Below are 14,030 nucleotides of genomic sequence, written 5' to 3'. Positions count from 1 at the left end.
TTTCCTAATGAAGAATTGTAGTGCCTAAAGGTCCTAGTTCTGCATATATTCCTTCATCATCCATGGTGCTATTCTATAAATGGCAGAAGGTTTAGGGATTAGGATTAAAGGTAGTGATCTCACATTATTCCCTGGAATTATTTTTTTAACCAAACCCCTGATAGTGGTTGGTTTGGTTATTTACTAATATAGTGTTAAAGTTGCCCAGATGAGGAAATAAGACTGAGAGCTGAACAGTTAAAGTCCAGTTAGTGGAGGGAGACTGCATTATCTAGTGACATCTCCAGGTATCATTTATAGGACATAGTTGAGGAACCCGAAAATAAACAAAATCGCCTTTGTGTTTTCTGAATTAAAAGCCCAAAGAGCATATGAGCCCAAATGCATAGAATGTCTCATTTAAAGCTTGCTAAATCCTAACCAGCTGGTTTCAAAGAAGAGAGAGAAATTGGAAATCCTTGTTGTCTGCAGGTGCAAATCTATCTGATGTCTCATTGTAGTATAATGTTCCATTGTATGGGTGCACCACAATATGTGGGGCCACTCCTCATTATGAACTCTCATCTCCAGCCCTTTGCTGTTCCAAATAATTCTTTTTTCCAGTTTTCCCTACTGCATTTAATGAACAACTCCTTTTTTTCTCCACCGATGCCTTTATGCTAAATTTAATTCCCACATGTATTTCAGGTTTGTTTTGAGACTCCTTTTTGTTCCACTGAATTATGTGATCCTTTTCTGATACCATACAGTTTTAACTGTTGTAGCTTCATAATCTGCCTAATATTTAGGAGAGCTAATCTCTTTCTCTTCTTTTTCAGAATTCCTAGATGGTTAATGCATTTCATTTTCCAAATTAACATTAATATAATTCATTAAATTTCAAAATAACAACCATGTTTTAGTATTTTAATTGGGACTGAAATGAATTAATAAATTAACTTGGTGGAAGAATTTGTATCTCTTTTGCAACAGAAGAACAAAGAAACGCCCCTTTGTGTATAAAAATTTTTTTTAGATAAGCACTACATTTTTTCTTACATTTGTACTTAGCTATTATTTTTATACATGAGATTTTTAAAAATATTTTAAACAAAAGTCATATGGTAATTTTGCCTTTCCAATATTTAGAACTCATTTTTTTATCTTGTCTGATTTCATTGATTTAGTACCTTTGAGATAATATTAAACACCAGAGTAATTCTATTAAAATGGAAGTCAGACATACCACCTCTGTTTCCAAAACCCTCCAAAGGCTCCTCGGCTACCCAGAGTAAAACTCAAAGTCCTATTAGACCCTCATCCTCTGTCCCCTTGCCGCCCCTGTGATTACAACGTGAAATGCCCTCCTTTTACACACCCCACCCCAGTGACACTGTACTCCTTGCTTTTGCTCAACACAACAAATTAGGTTCTGTCTTATGGCCTTTGCACTTGACTTGCTCCTCCCTCTCCCAGAAAAACTTTTTTTCCAAATATTTCCCAGCTTACTCCATGACGGACTTTGCTCAAACGTCACTTTTCACTCAACACCCTGTTTAAGGGTATACTGTCACTTCCACCAAGTCCTAGTCTTCTTTCATTATTTTATTTCTTCCCTATGTCACCGTGGACATTTTACTAACATATGCATTTTTCTTATTATATTATTATTCATCTTCATTCCTTAAATTGTCATATAATTACTTTAGAATTGTTAATCATTTTTGTGATTTACTGACATATATTCTTTATTCATTTTTTGTATCACTCAATTATTTAATACTTACTATCAATTATATTTTTATTATTTGTATCTTTCTCATGCAAAAAAAATAGTAAGAAAGAAGAAAAAAATAAGGTGAGGATATACAAAAAATGAAAAGCAACAACGTAGGATTTTAGGTTTATATTTTAGATGTAGCTTCAAAATACTAGGAATTATTTAAATAAAAATGCAGTAAATGTATTAAGCATATTAGGTAAAAGACAAAGATTTTCAGGTTAGATAGAGAAAAATAATCCAAATATATTCTCTAAATATAAGGTCATAGAAAGGTAGAAAGTAAAAGAGTAGGAAAAGTTATATCTTGAAAATTCTAACCAAAAGAAAACTGGTGTAGCTATGTTAATATTAAAATAACCCCTAAGAGAGAAGCATTAACAGAAGTGAAGATAGTTCCTTCATAATTGTAAAGGTTTACTCTATCAGGCACTAATAGTATCAGTAATGAAAGGAGTGATATTGCTACTGACTGTCCAGAGATTGAAGTATAATTGCAGGATATTATAAATAATTTTATGCTAATAATTTTTGAAGTTTAAATGAAATAGACAAACCTGTAGGAAAAGTTAACATCAAACAGATTCAAGAAGAATTTTTAAAAAGCCTGAATGGTCCTAAGACATTAAAGAAATTGAATCCATCAATAGACAAAGCTTTTTGTTTTGTTTTTTAGTAGGCACAACTTTCTAAAAATAAACTCTAGGCTTCACTGGTGAGTTCTATCAAATATTCGGAGAATAAATCATTATTATTTTATGAAATCCTCTAGGCCATGGAAGAGGACACCATACTCTCCAACTCAATTTCTTCAAACTAGCAAACCCTTTACATCCAAACCTGGAAAAAAATAATATAAGAAAAGAAAGTTATAGACCAGGCTCACTTATCAACACACAGAAGTCCTACACAAAGTACTAGGAGACCATGTAAAAAAGATGTATCATGACCCTGGTGGGTTTATCCCAAGAATGAAAAGTTAGTTTCACATTAGAAAATCAATTGATGGTTTACCACATTAATAAATGAAAGGAGAAAAGTCATATGACCATCCAATAGGTACAAAAAAGGTAATTGATAAAATTCAACATTCATTTATGATTTTAAAAAGCAATTAACAAACTAGGAATAGAGGAAATGTTTTTAATCCAACAAAGTATATCTCTAGAAAACCTTCAGTACACATAATGCTTCTTAGTGATTATATTGGGAAAAAGTTTTTTTTGTTTGGAAACAAGAATTATTTCTGTCAGCATTGTATTAAGGTTTTGGTTAATGCAGGTAATATAAGAGAAAAAAGATAAAAATATTTGAAAGGAAGAAACAACACTGTCATTATTTGTGGATAATATGAGTGTGTGCTTAGAAAATTCAGAAGAATCTGCAGACAAGTTATTAGAACCAATAAGGGACTTTAAAGTTTGCTGGACAGAAAATCAACATGTAAATATTATTTATATCATATATATAAGCAACAACCACTTAGAAAATGAATTTTTTTAAATATCCTATTTACAATAGTATAAAAATATAAGTACCTAATACTCTGACAAAGTTGTGCAAGATGACTATATGTAAAATGTCTAAAACATTTTCAGAGACACATAAAAGGAGAACTATCCCATGTTCATGGGTTGGAAAGCTCAGTATTGTAAAGATATTACTTCTCCTCAATTTATAAATTGAATACAATCAGAATCTCAATGAGATGTTCGTGGAACCTGAATAGGCAGCTCCAAAATGTGTATGGAACTGCAGAGAGCCAAAAATACCCAAGGCATTTTTGAAGAACAACAAGGTGGGGTTTAACTTCTTCTACCAAATATCAAGATATTGTGAAGGTTTTAGTAGATAAGACATTGTGCTATTGGCCCAGAGTTAGATTAGTAGGCCAGGTCAGAGAGCCCTGAAAAGGACCCATTCACATCTACACAGGACTCACAACAGGAGTGTCGCTGCAGAAAAGCAGGGAAGGGGCAGCCTTTTCAGTTAATAATGCTGGGACAATCGAGTTTCCATATGGAAAGAAATTAAATTAGACCCATATTTCACAGCACACATGACAATCAGTTTCAGGTAGATTATGAACCTAAATGTGGATGACTAGACCACAGAGTTTTTGGAGAAGCTATTAAAGAATGCTGGCTGCTGGGGAGCCTGCCGTGACTGAGGACTGTAGCCAGCCTGGCTTTCTCAGCATGGCGTGTTCCTATAGCTTCTGGGGAGACTGGCCAACGAGAGGCCAGCTGAAGCCAAGAAGTCAGTTCCTTCATCTTTCCCTTTGTGGCCACCACAGCTGCTGACACACCTGCTTGCAGCCTCGAGGGAGAAGACTTCCTGTGGTTGGGGCAAGTAGCTCCTTCATGGTCCTTCAGCTGGGAGGCCTCAGCAGGGCAGTGAGAAACCTGCCTCTCCCAGCACCAAAGATTGCTTTGCATAAATCCACTCTGTTAGAATTTCTCGAGTCTGGTTAAGTCCAATAGAACATTGGTAGCACTTAACAGGAATAAAAGGACTTATGATGTTAGAACTACCCAAAAGAGAGGGAAAAGACTTCTGAGTTTGCATGTGTAAAATCGATGGCTAATTGTAACACCACTCCAGTCGCTGAGAGAGCTCATCATTTCTACTCTTGGACTCTTAAAGCATGCTGCTTGCTACCCAAGCGAAGTGTCAGATCCCCGATTTAAACTTCTAGTGTTCAACAAAATACTAACAATGTACTTTCTGTGTCAGTTCTAGACACCCCCTAAAGAGCATGTACTTTGAGAAACAGAGGAGGAAAGTCTAATAGTTAATGCCATGCTGTGTAAGTGTTCTTGTTGATCCACATCTTTAATACTTGGTGTTGTTAGACTTCTTTAATTTTGCCAGTCTAAGGGTATATTCCATATCTCTAAGAGAGACAGCAGTCACACTTGACTTTGAGCCTCTGGCCACGGTCCTGAAGGATGTCTTTGGGCAGAAAGGTAAAGGTGAAATAGCGACATACAACTGTTCACCGAATACAAGAACAGGGAGGTCTGTTCAAGGGCTTGGAGATGTCGGAAAGCTATTGGATTCTTTACAGGTGCCTCCTGCAACAGAAGAGGCCTCATGCTGGCGCTTTCACACCCTGCTTACCCTGGTCTTCACCCCATGGTGGTTACTGCTGAATCAGGAAGGCTGTAGCCCAGTGGGAGGAGGGCTAAGTGGCAGGGGGAGGAAGAAGACCAAGTGTCAGAAAAGTCCTGGGATTCTAGAGCTGATCTCATTCCTGTCTGTGTTTGAATACACGGAGTTGGAGTTCACACTGAAAATGGCATCCAGGGAGGATTCTTTTAGCTGACTTTTCTCGGTTAGTCAGACTTCACAGAGATCCCATAACCTTTATGTGAATCTTTGTATATAATCTTTGTATAAACCCATTGCAGTACAGGCAGCTGGCTCTGACTGGAGGATTCTGGATCATCTCTGACGTTTTGGAGCCCAGATCATCTACATCACAAGTCCCCATGAGTGCCTTTATTAAATACACACAATCCATTTAGCTTCTTTTCTGCTTTGTACTTAAGAAGATGCTAAGGTGGCAGAAATTCCCAAATTCTAGCTGAGACCCTGCATTCATTCCAAATGCATGTTGAGCATTTGCATGTATTGTTGCCAATGCAGCATTTAAAAAATCATCTGAAAAGACTGTGGCTCCCTGCTCCCAAAGAATGTCTTTTATTCACCACCAAGGCCACAAGGAATAGTACATTCTTATTTATGTGACAGAGGAGAAGACATAGTAGAGGTCAAATTATTATGAGCAAAAAAAAAAATATCTCAACTACTGTTGAGAGAAAAGGAAAAGTCTATAGGAAATGGCTGAGCACTCAGCTGACAGATATGACCAAGGAAAAACAAGAATGATGATTAGAAAGAAAAGAGTCCTCCATGGTTGCACCTTCAAATCCCTGTTCTTGGGGCACCTGGCTGGCTCAGTCAGTTAAGCGCCTGACTCTTGATTTCAGCTCAGGTCATGCTCTCACAGTTTGTTAGATCCAGCCCCGTGTTGGGCTCTGCGCTTACAGCCTGGAGCCTGCTTGGGATTCTCTCTCTCTCCCTCTGGAGCTCTCTCTTCCTCTCTCTCTTTCTCTCTCTCTGTCCCTCTCTCTTTTAAAATAAATAAACTTTTTTAAAAAAAATCCCTATTCTCTATTAGTAAGAGAGACACTAATAGACCATATATTAGTTCAAATTAAAGATCAACTTGAACATTTGGTTAATGTCACCCAATGTTGCTATGGAAAAGGACTGTCAATGGTAGAGAATGAAAAAGAGTCCACAAAAACCCACCTTTACTGTCAGCCCCTACCAGGAAAAGTGCATTCAGTTCATCCAGAAGGAGGAATGTAAATACAAAAGGGAAATGGCGAGTTACTGATACCTGAAATCAAAGGAACACACCCACAGCTGTAGTTGAACACAACCAGAGGCTTAAACATACATTTTAGAACAGCTCAGAGGTAGCATTACCTAATTTCTAAAAAAAGCATTTTGAATGAAAAAAGTAGTATCTGCATGATATGAGGTTGGACAAGAATTTTTTGAACTAGGCATAAAGAGAGGCACCTGAGTAGCTCATTCGGCTGAGCATCCAACTCTGATTTAGGCTCACGTCATGATCCCAGGGTTGTGGGATGGAGCCCCACATTAGGCTCTGTGCTGAGTGCAGAGCCTGCTTGAGATTCTCTCTTTCTCCCTCTCCCTCTCCGCTGCTCACTCACTGCCTCTCTCAAATACAATTTTTTTTTTAATTTTTTAAAGAACTAAGCACCAAAAACAGTAAGTATAAAAGACTTAAATTCAACTGCATCAAACTTAAGAAATTAGGTCCATTGAGAAAAAAATAAGAGATGAACAGGCAAGCCAAGGACTGCAACGTGACAAAGGACTAGAATGTAGAATTAAAAAACAAAAACAAAACACACGCAAAAACACCTACAAATCAAGAAGAGAAAATGGCAGGCAGCCTAATAGAAAAGTGTGCAAGAGACTTGAATAAGCACTTCAGGAGATATAGACAATGTCCACTAAACACATAAAAGCTGTTCAACCTTACTGGTCATCAGAGAAAAAAAGGTCATAGTGAAAATATGTCAGGGTAGTTGAAATTACAAAGTTTGCCAGTACCAAATGTAGTGTGGATTTGTAACAATACGAACTCTCATGTCTGTTGGCATGAAAATCATTTGGAATCATCTACTAAAGCTGAACTTATGCATAACATATGACATAGAAGTTGTACTTTGTCATCAACAGAAATACATACATACATGCATCAAAAGACACATATAAAAATGTTCCTAGCAGCATGTTTGTAATACCTCTGCACTGAAAACAACCCAGATATCTATCAGATAAAATAAATAGCAATATGTTCATGCAGTGGAAAACTATATAGCAAAACTAATAAGCTATTGCTGCATATGTCAACATGAATGAATCTTACAAACAGTGTTGAGAGAAGTAAAACACAAAAACATACTACAAGATTGTATTTATGTAAAGTTCATTAACACACAAAATTAAACTATAGTGTTAAGAAATATGTATTAGTCTGCTCAAACTGCCATAAGAAAATACTGTAGACCAGGTGGCTTAAACAACTGACATTTATTTTCTCACAGTTCTGCTGGCTGGAAATCCAAGATCAGCCTGCCAGCACGGACAGTTTCTGGTGAGATGTCCTGGCTAGTAGATAGCCACCTTCTCCTTGTGTGTTTCAGCAGACCTCTTCTTTGAGTGTGCCTGGGAAGAGAGAATGAGCTCTCTGGTCAGTCTCCTTATAAGGATACTAATGCTATCTATCAGAGCCGCACCCTGTGACCTCATTTAACCTTAATTACCTATCTCTACATATAATCACAGTGGGAGTTAGGGCTTCAACTTATGAATTTGGGAGAGACACTTCAGTCTATAACAGGACAATAAGTATTAATGTAAAGCAAAATAAGGAAGTGATTATAGTATTAAGGAATGATAAGTATTGATATAAAGCAAAGTAAGGAAGTCAGGATAGAAGTAACCTAAGATGTGAGGAGAGGTAGGAGTTGGGATTAGAAGATGTCATGCTGTCAGTGTTTTGCTTCTGGAGCCACATAGCTGTTCATTTTATACATTATTTATTAAATTGCATATTCATATTTTATATGCTTTTCTGTATGTATCTTATATTTAGCTGAAACTTTTTTTAAAAAAAAAGTAAAACCATTGTGTCCATTCTCGCTTCCTGTTCTACACTCTGTTAATACTGGTGATCTATTTCATTTATATTACCGTATTGTTAATAGGGACTGTGCTTAACTATTTGCCTTTTCTGATCCCCCATAGAAATTATTTTCATTAATTTTTAAAATATTGGTAGTACGTAATGGTAAATGTAAAATGTTTTAGCAATGCTCCTTTCTTGTGGAGTATTATTAAAATGTATTTCTTGACATCCTGATGAATTCAGTTGAATTATATTTTTGTCCTTAAACATTCTCCTGTGTATGTAGAGATTTCTAGCTTTGCTTGTTTCTAGCCTGCACTTTATTAAGGTTAAATCATTTGTTAGAAATGTATTTGGTCCTGTTAAAGATTATCTTTTATCGGTAACAGTAAGGAATAGAGGAGTGTTTCAAAAAGTGAACTATCCCCAAATATAATCAGTAAAAGAAATGCTGACTAGACACATAATTTTTTTTTTTAAGTTTATTTATTTTGGGGTGGCTGGGTGGCTCAGTTGACTGAGTGTCCTAACTTCAGCTCAGGTCATGATCTCACTGTTTGTGGGTTTGGGCACCATGTTGGACTCTGTGCTGACAGACGTGGAGCCTGAACCCTGCTTCAGATCCTATGTCTCCCTCTCTCTCTCTGCCCCTCCCCTGCTCATGCTCTTGCTCTCAAAAATAAATAAATACTTTTTTAAAAAAATAAAGTGTATTTATTTATTTATTTTGAGAGAGTGAGCAGGAGAGGGGCAGAAAGAGGGAGGGAGGGAGGGAGGGAGGAAGAGAGAGAGAGAGAGAGAGAGAGAGAGAGAGAGAGAGAGAGAGAGAGAATCCCAAGCATGCTCCACACTGTTAGCTCAGAGGCTAATGCAGGGCTCAAACTCATGAACCATGAATTCACAACTTGAGCCAAAGTCAGATGCTTAACCCACTGAGCCACCCAGGTGCCCTTAGAAACAGAGTTCTTTAGGGGCACCTGGGTGTCTCAGTCGGTTAAGCATCCAACTCCAGCTCAGGTCACGATCTCATGGTTTGTGAGTCCAAGCCCCACATCGGGCTCTGTGCTGACAGCTCGGAGCCTGGAGCCTGCTTCAGATTCTGTGTCTCCCTCTCTCTCTGCTCCTCCCCCATTCGCACATTCTCTCTCTCTCTCTCTCTCTCTCTCTCTCTCTCTCTCTCTCTGTCAAAAATAAAAAAACATTAAAAAATTTTAAAAATAAAAGAAACAGAGTTCATTATGTAGCTCTACTTTCTTCTGTTATCATTAGTCAGTCAAGGTGGTATAACAAATGGTATATGAATTCCTAATTTCGGCAATCCTTCAAAGGGATTGTGAATTGCTGTCACAATCAGGAAGTTATCTAGGAATCTGATTTGCTCCTCGCCCTGAAAATTAACCCCAATAACTCAAGGGACATCCTTCTATGCTCCCCAGATTGTTTGTGCACTGAGAAGACAGCATATGGTGATTCTTCTCATTTAGAACAGATCTTCAGTCATATTCTGAAACCCAGTCATTTGTCAGTACTATACAAAAGAAACAGTAAAACAGTGGGTTATCCCTTAAGAAACTTCTCATCAAAGTATGTTTTTTATTGTAGATAATTCGCTCCTTTCTGCTTTTTCCAACAATTGAGCGACTATCTGAGTCACCAAACGGCAGGATCGCCACTCCACTTCTGTGCTGGCTTCGATATGCTCTCTATGTTTTTGGCTACCTTTTACTTAAACCATGGCCTGAGAAAATCAGGTCCCTGATAACAAGAATTGGCCTTCAAATGATGAACGTGCAGTACGAATTTTCGGTCCTGAATATATTGGAACCATTCTGCCTTGGTAAGCACATTTTAAAAGGTTTATGTTTATTCTTGTATCAGAAAGTAGTAAGAGAACAACCTCAGACAGTGCATGAATATCGAGCCCCAAAGCTTAAAACCAGACATAAAATAAAAATAGAAATAGAAGCTTTAATTTTAATTTCATCAAGCTTTAATTGTAAACCTTACCCTTCTGATTCTCCCCTCTTGCTGCCAGATGGTGGGAAGGAATATTTGCAGGAGTCTAGCGTGTGCCCTGTTAGTCCAGTGTGAGAAATTAACAGAAACCAGCCAAGGAAACCAGGCCAAATATTCCCATAGAGGGAACAGGCTATGCTTTTATTTTTCCTCTTTAAATGTTTTTGGAGGAGTTTAAATGATAAAAGTAATAAATAATAGTCATGGTAATACAACACTGGGTATTGTGCTGAGTATATTTTCTGAATGTGCCAGGGAACATTTGCTACTTTATCTTTTGCCTTCAACCTTTGTTTTTAAATGTAATCTACCTTTGTAGGTTAATACTAATTCAGAGAATGCTTATAAATTATTTTCATAATAATATAATCCTTTTTAATCTATACCTCAAGAGGTTATTGCAGAATTAAATATAATATATGCAATGTGTCTATATAATATTTTATTTATAATAAGCCTCCAACGAATGATATAACAACAGTTGCAGCAGCAGCAGCTAATGGCACCGTTCTAAGCTTTTATTTGTAGTTCTCAAAACTAATCAGGTTTGGGTATTTTACTGTCCCTGTTTTACAGATGAAGATACTGAGGTACAGAGAAGTTACATGATTGGCACAGTCACACAACTAGTGGGTAGTGTTTAAACTTTGACTGTCTACCACTGTGCTAAGCTTCCTTTTACCATAGTTGCTACTATTGTCTTTCTGCCCCAGTTAATCATAATGGCAAGACTCCTGAAGAAAGTTTACCGTGTTCACCTGTGTTAAGAGCACCACACAGTCATGTACATAATGAATCCAGGAACAAGTCACAGCCCTGTTGTACAGCTACAGATTGATTATACAAGGTTATTTTTCCAAATATGTAGCAAGAAGCAATCATTACAAATACAAGTTCAATATATTTTCTGTATTTTTATGGATTTTTGTCTGCTCCATACTTTCCCCAATGTCCATTCTTTATTACAGCCTTAGCATAGCAATGGAAGAAGATGAGATAGGAAGAAAGGAAGCAAAGATAAGGACAGTTATAAAAATCACCAAAGATTGAAGTTGGAGAAGTCCCTTAAAGAAGGATAAGGTCCAGCCCTTTATCCTTCCCTCATATTATAGAAGAGAAAGAGATGGCCTAAGTGAAAATAGTATTGACTGCAAGTCAGAAATGCTCAATTCTCATTTTGGTTTTGCTTTGGTTTTGCTTACTCATTTTGGTCCAGACTTACTCTGTGACTTCAGTTTAGTCCCTTCCCCTGTCTGGCCCTCAGTCATTGTTCAAAACAAAGGTGAGACTAGATGATCTCTAAAGGAACAGTACACTTTGGAAATTATTTGAAACCAAAATGGAAATTACGTGAAATTCTGGCAAACATGTATAAAATTACTCCACATTTACTTCAATAAATCATTTTATTTTTCTTTACAGTTTTTCCCCCTTTGGTATTTTTCTTTTTACCCTATAGAGGGAACTATAAAAAGCATTTTCCAGTTAGGGACTCCATTTTTCTCCAAGGAATTCTGCTTCCAGGAGGATGGTATAGGTGTACTTTTCCCTGCTTTTCCTACTAAGTGCTAAAACCCCTGCATATTAGGGAACACAGCAAACAAAAAACCTTGACAAATAGAAAACAAATAATAAAATGGCATACAAGCTCTAACATACCAATAATTACATTAAATGTAAATGGAAAAAATACACCAATTAAAAGACAAAGATTGACAACATGGATTAAAAAGCATTACCTAAGTATATGCTATCTTCAGACAACCCAGTTCAAGTATAATTATATATACATAGATTGAAAGTAAGAGAATGGGCAAAGATACATCATGTAAACAATAATCAAGAGGAATAAGGAATGACTGTATTAATATCAGATAAAGTAGACTTCAGAACAAAAAAAAAATTACCAGGGACAGAGAGGGACATTGCACAATAATAATAAAAGGTTTAGTCTACCAAGAAGACAGAAGGCAGCAATCCTAAACATGTGTGCACCAAACAAGACAGCTACAAAATATATGAAGCAAAAACCAATAGAATTGAAAGAAATAATGGACAAATACACGATTATTGTTGGATACTTAAGCACACCTCTCTCAACAGTTGATAGAACAAGACAGAAAATTAGCAAGGATATAGAAGAATTCAACCACAGTGTTCACCCAGCAGGACTTAATAGACATTTATAGAACACTTCACCCAAAACATGAGTTTCTGATAGGCATTAGGTAGACAGCTACCTGTGCTTTTCTTATACCTCTTTAGAAATATGTTCCAGGGGTGCCTTTTCTTATACCTCTTTAGAAATATGTTCCAGGGGTGGCTCAGTCAGTTAAGCGTCCCACTTGGGCTCAGGTCATGATCTCATGGTTCGTGAGTTTGAGCCCCACATTGGGCTCTGTGCTAACAGCTCAGAGCCTGGAGCCTACTTCAGATTCTGTGTCTCTCTCTGCCACTATCCTGCTTGTGTTCTGTCTCTCTGTCTCTCTTTCTCAAAAATGAATAAACATTAAAAAAAAATAGAAATATGTTCTAAACTCAAACCAGGACATGGAGTATACAAAAGTTTTATTTGTTTTTCTATATACATTTAGTAACTATGTAACACATATGATATATAGTCAAGTATTTAATGTTTTTAACTAAAAGATAATTAAAGATGTTTTCCAATTTTTCTCTACCAGAGTTATAAGCACCCTTTTAGAGAAGTAGGCTGTATAAGCTGCACTTAAGGGAAAGGAATCTTCCTTTCAGCTATAGTGATTGACCTCCTGCTGCATCTTTCAGTGGCCCCAAGTGCAGGCATTCAGGAACAAGATAGTTTGGATGTGACACACTATCCTCCCAGACTCAAGGCAACCAGAACCTTCTAGCCACATTGCTGCCTGGGGAGCCCTGGGATTCCTTTTTCACACAACAACCCCTGTAGAGTTACACTATGTGCAAATTAGACTCTAAAGCAGACTGAGCCCTCAGCTGCCTTCCTTCATCTCTGTTCCAAATAACTAACGTGCAAACATACTTTTGGAACATAGCTCTCCTATTTCAGACATCCTTCCTTCTCTGATGTTCTGTTCTCTTTGTTCTAGATCAGGCCTTCTGATGTCCATGTAAGCAGTACTTTGGTGGTCTCTTTTTTTCCCCATTACTCACTCAATCTGTGTAACTTTGGGTAAAGGGAAAGCAGATAAAAATTACTCATCTTTCTTCTTTGGGTTCTTGGTTCATTGTCTACTTGGGTTTTAGTTAAGTCTCATAGTAGTGATCCTAGGCTGATCCTTAACCAAGCATTTTAATCATGCTAGCCAGTCTCTTCCTACCTATCCCCTTTGGGTCTCATATCACCCTTGCCTCCTCTTGCAACAAGTACCATACATAGAAGCTGTTTTGCCTGGGCTTGCCCTGGCAATCCTTTAGGCAATTCCTATTACCTTGCTTACTACAAAAGGAAGAAGGTCCCAGCTGAGAAATACCCATACTAATAAGACCCTGGCTTTTGCAGGTGATTAGTGGACTTCTTCCAAGCTTATATCCCATGAATGGTAAATGTAATCAGTATTCAGACCAGCCACTTGAATCAGCAGCATGATTTTTAGGTTACCCAAAGAGAGGGTTTATCAAGACAAAGGAAGACCAGCTCCAAGATCATTCTCAGAGTCTGTGCAATCTGTGACATCCTCTGTAGACCTGTTTCTCTGGCTTTCCTGTCATCCAAAGAGTGACCTTGAACATGCCAGCTTGACTTTTAGGAGGGCTTGCAGTATTTGCACATTATGTAATGTCTGTGCTTTAGTAGAAATCTTACAGAAACAAACGGAGGAAGTTTGCTAGTCCAAGTAGTGGATAATAAATCCTGCCCTATCTAGATAGAAACTGATTTTCTGTATCCTTTAGTTTATACACATATTTTTTTGTTGTAGTAAGGTCTGAAAAATTCAAGGAACCAAAATATTCAAGTATTTCAAATGCTGTTGCCCTTTTGGCAAAGACGGCCCTTCCTGTAGGCTGAGATTCTGT

The 14,030-nt window shown here is 37.3% G+C and overlaps 1 protein-coding gene across 3 annotated transcripts in view; it reads left to right on the top strand.

Annotated features, from left to right (window-relative positions):
- Window positions 1–14,030, top strand: part of LDAH (lipid droplet associated hydrolase) — a 111,696-nt gene that overhangs the window by 67,772 nt on the left and 29,894 nt on the right. For all 3 annotated transcript variants that reach the window (XM_058682640.1, XM_058682638.1, XM_058682639.1), the window contains one exon: window positions 9,600–9,834. In XM_058682640.1, coding sequence (XP_058538623.1) covers window positions 9,600–9,834 — 235 coding nt within the window. The remainder of the gene's footprint in view (window positions 1–9,599; window positions 9,835–14,030) is intronic.

Source organism: Neofelis nebulosa, chromosome 9 (genome assembly GCF_028018385.1).
Source record: "Neofelis nebulosa isolate mNeoNeb1 chromosome 9, mNeoNeb1.pri, whole genome shotgun sequence".
Taxonomy (NCBI): domain Eukaryota; kingdom Metazoa; phylum Chordata; class Mammalia; order Carnivora; family Felidae; genus Neofelis; species Neofelis nebulosa.
This window is presented reverse-complemented; position numbering and strand designations above follow the sequence as displayed.